The following is a 7470-nucleotide window of genomic DNA, read 5'->3' on the forward strand; positions in this document are numbered from 1 at the left end:
CTTTGTGTACCTTTACCCAGATGTTGGTAAAAAAGGTCCACGATCACCGCACCAATGATAACTTGTCGGATTTAATTCGATGGTCCTCGTCGTAGTTACCTGCAAAACAAAACTGGAGACAGTATCTCCGGGAAAACTCTCCGACGATCAAGTCAATTTTATGTGGAAGGCTAGTAGATTGATAATAGTATTGAGGGGAAAAAAATGTGAACTTACCTCCCCATTTGCTTTCATGTCTCTTTTATAAGTATCTCTAGGTAACCGCCGAGGGCGGTTACTCTTTCTATGCCACGTCCCTTACGTGGCCACCAACGTGGTTTCGTTTGTTTGAGTGAGAGGTTTAATGCCCTGTTAGGATTTCGGGGCGGTTATCCGCTTTACCCGCTTCCTTTATTAGGAGCCCATTTGATCTTGAACCATGGGCCTAAGTATAGGTTGGGCCCGTGTTTATGATTCGGCCCGGTTTGGCTTCGCGGATCATCACATCTGAAATCAACTTTGAGTGTTCTTCTTCTCGATTTTCTTCTTAATCGTTCAAATTCATAAGCATTGGGTCTGTTCTTTTTCTTGTTCTCCATAAAAATAGTTTTTTCTTCTAAATTGGATTTCCTCTTCTGATATTTGAAGGTAAATAGTAAAGAGTAATTTAGTCATTTCTGAATTCATAAACGGTAAAAAATCTAACAAATAGATGAAAAAACTAAACAGTTCACTGAGAAAAATGCTAGGGACCTTACTATGTGTTTTTAAAAATACAAGGATTAAACAGTGTGTTTTATCAAAATATAGGGATTAATAAATTAATTATCCTAAATAGAAAGACAATGAGATGTGATACAAGAATCTCTTGGTGGAATGAACGTAATTTTGACATTTCAGTTTCCCAATACGAAGAGTTTGAGAAGTTTCGATACCGTAAGTTCAATTGTACCATTTGAGTATTTTCCTTGTATTTTTTGTTTTTGTTTATGTTTTTTTTTTTCATAACATGAACTTATATTAAACAACATAAGTCAAATCGTTTTGAATACAAACAGCAATACAATCAGAAAAATCATCAATAAGAATTTCCATAATAGACAGAGAACGAGCTCAAGCAGTTAAACCATGTGCAATAGTATTCACTTGTATTCTCTCAAACACAAATTCGATCGACATAAAAGAATGAAGAAGGTCGAGAATATCATCACGAATAATATCCATCCAATTTGTCAAACCTTGATGTCCTTTAAACAAATTAATAGATGAAATAATGAAGAAGTCGATGTATAAAATAAAAAACATGAGCAAAAAAAAAAAATTTACTCATCCTTGTCGCTCCATAAATTTCTTAGCCTTGTCATAAGCTTTCTTTAAATAATCCCCAAATCTCTGAATATCAAGCTTAACATTTTGTTCCTTCAAATAACTGTCCATAATCTGAGTGGGCCACCCTTCCCCCTTAACCTGTACACCATGTGGGTCCCGCAACAAAATACTCTCTTTTCCATATTTTTCTGCTAAGCTACTCTCTTCCACTCCAATCCTATACTCCATGTACTCCAATTTCAATCCCCTTCCTACCCTTCCAAAATACACATCCGATGCCCATTCTACCCCTATCGGAACCACCTGCACAAACACCGCACCTGGCCGGAGAAACAACGAGTGCGTAAGTGCAGCACCGTGCACCCCAACCATCGCATGACTCGAATTAATCAGCCCATACAATTCACTCAATGAGCTGTTTGAAATCGGTTCGAAAATAGTCACATCGAATCCAATTTCTTCCATTTCCTTTATCACTTGGTTTTGATTTATGATTACACGGCCGATACTTCCATTACGGCTCGCTAGTAACAGTCTGGGTTTCGAATTGTTCAGATTTAGGGTTTGATTGTTCTGAGTGTAGGATTTGTCTAAGAGAGACCTGAAATCTATGAATGTTTTTGAATTGGGGATTAGGGTTTGGTTAATGATCATGAATCCATGTGAAATTAAACCGAACGTTGCAGATGGAAAACAGTGTGTTACGGTGTCGTTTAGGGTTACGATTGGATGTTTGGTGAATGCTTGTATTAAATCTTTGTACTTGTCAATCCACCAATCAGGAGCCTCCGAAGCGACGAGGATGAAGTCTTGTTGATCGGAGAAGATTGTGTTGAGAGTGATAAATAGGGGGATGAAGCCATCATTGAAATCATGGAAGAAGTTCCCGGTGTAGCCTCCGTCACTGAATACTAGGGCGGGGAAACGGTGTCGGATTTGACATAGTGGGCTTGGTGGGCCTGATTTGATAGTGAGTTCTTTGATTTGGGCCATGATGAAAGCTTCGAATTTTCGCGGATAAGGCTTGATTTTTTCCAGGAAATTCGGAGGGGAGTTGGTGGGGCCTGTCACGAAGAAGGTGGAGATTGTGGGGTCCATTATGGTTGTAGCGTTGACCGAGCAGAGATCATAGCGTAGGTGGGAGCGGTCGCAGCTAATTTGACTGCCGGTCGAAGATTGTGAACGTTGCTGGGGAGAAGGGCCCTCCTGGAGTATCGTCGTCTCCAAATCCCCACGTGGCCTGTCTGTAAAAGAAAATGATAAAAGTTAACAAAGTTAAAAATTAATTTAAAGCACTTAAACTGCAAGAAACAAACAAGAACAAATGCAAATAACTTTTGAGAGATTATTTTCCAAATAAATGAATTGGAATGATTCATTTAGGGATGGTAAAAGAATATACGATACGATTATATAATACGAAATTGACACATAATTTTAGTTTGGGTTTAGCTTAGTAGATAATGTGTCATTTTTGGGTTGAAACGAAAATTTTTGGATTGGGTTAGGACTGATATGCTAACCCAAAAACGACACAAAATGACACGAATATTTAAAATTATTGTTATATACTCTCGTGTTTTTATGTCACTTTATTAATAAAGATAATAAAATTATAATTATTACTTGCAAACATTATTTGAACCTCCTAAATGGTTATAAACACATTACATAACCCTAATATGATATTAACGGACTTTTCGATGGTTAGTGTTAACATACTAATCTAAAAATGACATAAAGTATTGAAAAATTGTACCATATGTTCTTATATTGTTAAAAATTATTATTAATATATATGCATAACAAAATTGCATGTGATCCGAAAACACGATACGAAATCGACACTAACCTGAACAGGTTAACACGATTGTGACACGAAAGTTTTTGGGTTGGGTTTGAGTTTACCCTTTTTGACACGAACCTGAAAATGACACGAACATGATAATTGTCTGATCTAGACTCATTTATAAGTTATGTCATGAATAGGTCAATCTATCTAACCCATATAATAAATGGGTTGGATTGTGAGTTAGTTGAATTGACTCATTATCCCATTTAATAATTTGTGAAACATTAACAAAAAAAAACATGTAAATTGGGAAAACGTGAAAAACATGAAAAATGGGAAAATGTAAAAATGTGAAAAATTGAAACGTGAATTTATTTAAAACTTTAAGATGATAGAATCAATTATTAAGTTAAAAAAAACTCTATGATTTCACGTTTTCACATATCGTATCTGTGGTTTTTTTTTTGTCCCAAAAATAGCGTTGTGGTTTTTGTCGTTAGCAAATTCGCAACAAATTTTTTAACATCGTTAAAATGCAAGATTAGTTTCCTCCCCCTCCGAATTTTTTTTCTTTTGTTTGTTCCATATTCTGGAATTCCGAAATTATAAAATTCAAGTATTTTCTAGAATTCTAGATTTCTAGAATTCATGAAAATACTAAAATTTCGATATTTTTTAAAATTCCAGAATATACTAGAATTCTAGTATTTTTTGAAATTCCAGAATTTTAGAAGAACTCTAGAATTCTAGAATTCCAAAATCTAGAATTCCAGAATTGCAGAACCTAGAATCTCAGTATTTTCTAAAATTTTAGAATTTTGGAATTCCAAAATCTGGACTTCCAGTATTTTCTGAAATATTAGAATTCTAGTATTTTCTTAAATTTTAGAATTCTGGATTCAAGAATCTAGAATTCCAGATTTTTAGAATTCCGATATTTTCTGGAATTCTAGAATTCTAGTATTTTCTGAAATTCCAGAATTTTAGAGTCTAAAATTATAGATTTCTAGATTTCCAAAATTCTAAAATTCCATTGTAATTATAAAGTTTTTTTCCGATTTAATACTTTTATGTATTTTTTTTATTTTTTCTCAGTTTTAATGGGATTTTGTTAATTGGGTTAAATAGGTCAACCATGTAACTCATTTAATAAATGGGTTGGATCATATTGACCCATATATAAATAGGTCGTCTTAACCAATCTAGTTCTAACCTAGTCACAATTTACAAAGCCGATTAAAAAACATTTAATGGTTGTTTAAGTTTTTCGATAGCTATAGTAATTTAAAGTTTAAAATACAAATTCTAAATGGACCTTTGATATTTGATGGGGATAGAGATATAAATAAATGTTAGGATATGGATAAAAATAAAAGATAAGTACAAATTATTATTCCATTTTTTTGTCGAATAAAGATATGGATACAATAATATATTTTACTATATTACCCTGCATAAATTGATTTGAGAAATAAAATGATTTTTCCATATCCCTAAAATAAAAATATGGTAAATGAACTTGAAATTTTTTATCCATATCTTATCTCATTTATCATTCGTACCAAACATCCTCTAAAAACTAATATGTTTTTTGTTCTCTCTTTTTTACTTTGTCATCCACACTAGTAGAATTAGCAGCTACCGTCAATATACAACCACTACAACACCTGTGATCTGTAAATTTGTCTTTACTAATATGTTGTAGGTTTTATTTATGTATTTGTCTTTTATACTACTTGTTCTACGTACATTATGACTTTGATTAAAATTTGCTAAAATTCGGCTTGGTTCAATTCCAGATTGAGCTAAAAAAAAACTAACCAACTATAATATCGAAACTACCTAAGTTCAGTATCGGTTCGGTTGGTTACTAGCTCCTCTTTTCTCTACATGTTTATAATATTCTAAATTAAAAGCCATTGGTTTAGCTAAAAATGAATCAAAATAATGATGAAGTAGAGATTAAAAAGGTAAGAAATGATGAAATATATGGAAGAATCAGAATAAAAAAGAGAGTACCTGGCAGATTTAGATGAAAGTGGAAGACAGAGGACATGATGGTGATATGAAGGAATAGCAGAAGAAAGCAGCAAAGTAAGCACCATACAGACACAGCAATCTCAGATTTTGAACAAACATCCCTTCTTTTTTGCACTTCCATTTATTATTTTATTACAGATTTATGTGATTCAATGTTTCTAATTTAAGAGGAAGACACAGATGAATATGTGCTACTTATGAATATAATATCAGAGTTTGTTTCTTCTAAATTTAATTTGGACTGATTAATACCTACTAAGCATGTGAGGTTTACATGGAAATTGTATTTAATTACTTAATTTAGGTGTACCAAAAAGATAAAACAAAATCAGTGCCATGATTTTATGCATGGGATCTGTCTCTTTCATAACTTAGCTACTTTGGAGACTTCCATACCTAGAGGAGGAGAATCTCACCATTTTCTCTACTTCTTTATTTCTTTCTTCACTTACCTCTATTTCTTAATCCACTTCTTTACCAAAGTTTTCTTTTTTTATTATTCTCATTAAATGTCAAAATTTTAAAGGCTTAATACATCATTTGTCCATTGAACTTATCCAAAAAGCTTCATTAGCCCCCTGAACTTTCAAAGTGTCGTTCTCTGAATTTATATAAAATGTAATCAATTCATCACTCGGTTTCAAAAAAAAAAAGTAAGTTAAATGCAGAAAATGTATTGCACGTGTCTTAAAAAAGTAAAACAATCAAGATCGGGGTATGCGGTTGTAATATTAGAGAATACAAAGTTTATAGTTAAGCAAGTAACAACTTTATTTTTAATCTATTCTTGAATTATGTAATAACATTTTAAGACACGTGGAATAAATCTTCCGCATTTAACTTACTTTTTTTTACAATCAATTGATTACATTTTATGCAAGTTCAGGGGACTAACAGATATGCAAGTTCAAAGGCTATTAAGACACTTTGAAAGTTCAGAGGCTTTTTGGACAAGCTCACGGGCAAATGATGTATTAAGCCAATTTTAAATATAAAATTAAAAGATGAATCAATATATAAAATTTCAAAAAAAGAATCTCCATCACAATTGGTTTACGTTTAGAACTTGATAAGTAATCAATCATTTAGGTACCAAGAACAATACAGTATATTGATTTTTTTTTTTTTGTACTTTTTATAATATTTGAATTATTTATTTAGTAAAGTAAAGATTCAACCCTTGAGATATGATGTGGAGGTAAAGGCTATCCTTACTTTGTTTTTAACAAAGTAAGCCTTACTTTGTGTGTTTTTACCATTGAATTAATTTTCTAATCCATCATCCAATGGTGAAAACACACCAAGTAATGGTACTTTGTCAAAAACAAAGTAACCATAGAAGGCACCGTGATGTGGATATATAATATAACCATATTAATCATCGAATAAATATAATCTAGGAGTCCATCAAAAAAAATCTAGGAGGGTTGGTATAATGATCGAAAGCCCTGATTGGTTAATATGGAGTGGAGTTATAATAACAAAGAGTTCTGATTTTCATCAAACAGGTAGTGAAAAATTACACCAAACTCTTTACAATTCTATAGAAAAATCGCACCAAATAAAACTAAAACTTCAATAACTAAACAGAAAATTTGGAGAAGCTTTGAAAAAAAAGAGAGGATATTAATTGATAAGAGGAGAGGGATGAAAGAGAGAGGAAGAGAAGACATTTTAAAGACATCACAAGATTATTTGTGATATTATGTAATGATCAAGGAGTGGTTGGATATCAGTGACTTTACTCTGATGTTTAAGTCAACCGAAGGAGAAAAGATATTGAAAAATATATAACTGAAATGAGCAAGAAAATGCTACATTTTAGTGTGTTTTTATTTATAGGAGAATATAATTATGTGCGTTAAATGAGTTGGAGCTCATGTGGAGGTCCGCTCTCAACCTGAAATGGTTGAGTCGGTTGTATTTGTGGTCCTGTAAATCAAGGCGCAATACCTAAGTAGAATGTGCATGACTATGTGGTCTTTTTTTATTGGTCCACGTGGTATTTGACAGTTACTATTTAGGAAGGGACTACGTTATTGGGCCACATGTAATATGATTAAGTTATATATGATATTAGATGTCTCCTTGGAAATCCATGGATTGAAGTTCTTCAGGACTTGGTTGTAGCATATTAGCGAGCAGTGGGTCATTTAATTGAAGTTTCGACTCATTTTCAACTGGATTTTTACTTCGGTCTTTCCATTTGATTAAAATCTCATTTGCATTGAAGTCTTTGTGCGTATCAACATGTATTCCTCATGCTTAAGTTGAAGTAGGTAAGAAAACTTTTTGAATAAGTGGTATTGAATGTTGACAAACCACGTAAG

The 7470-nt window shown here is 32.6% G+C and overlaps 1 protein-coding gene across 1 annotated transcript; it reads right to left on the bottom strand.

Annotated features, from left to right (window-relative positions):
* Nucleotides 1-1290: 1290 nt before the first annotated feature.
* Nucleotides 1291-3275, bottom strand: LOC136216854 (xylan glycosyltransferase MUCI21-like). The gene is made up of 2 exons (XM_066003403.1): nt 3233-3275; nt 1291-2552 (listed from the first exon to the last, which is right to left on the bottom strand). The coding sequence occupies exons 1-2, from the start codon at nt 3273-3275 to the stop codon at nt 1306-1308; spliced, it is 1290 nt and encodes a 429-aa protein (XP_065859475.1). The 3' UTR covers nt 1291-1305.
* Nucleotides 3276-7470: the final 4195 nt, after the last annotated feature.

This window comes from Euphorbia lathyris, chromosome 2 (genome assembly GCF_963576675.1).
Source record: "Euphorbia lathyris chromosome 2, ddEupLath1.1, whole genome shotgun sequence".
Classification (NCBI taxonomy): domain Eukaryota; kingdom Viridiplantae; phylum Streptophyta; class Magnoliopsida; order Malpighiales; family Euphorbiaceae; genus Euphorbia; species Euphorbia lathyris.

What these genes read in the sequence shown, in the direction of transcription:
- LOC136216854 (XM_066003403.1), bottom strand. Translation starts at nt 3,275, where the DNA reads ATGAGTCTAGATCAGACAATTATCATGTTCGTGTCATTTTCAG. An exon ending in CATGTTCGTGTCATTTTCAG is followed by an intron (nt 2,553 to 3,232) that starts GTTCGTGTCAAA and finishes TTTCTTTTACAG; the next exon opens with ACAGGCCACGTGGGGATTTG.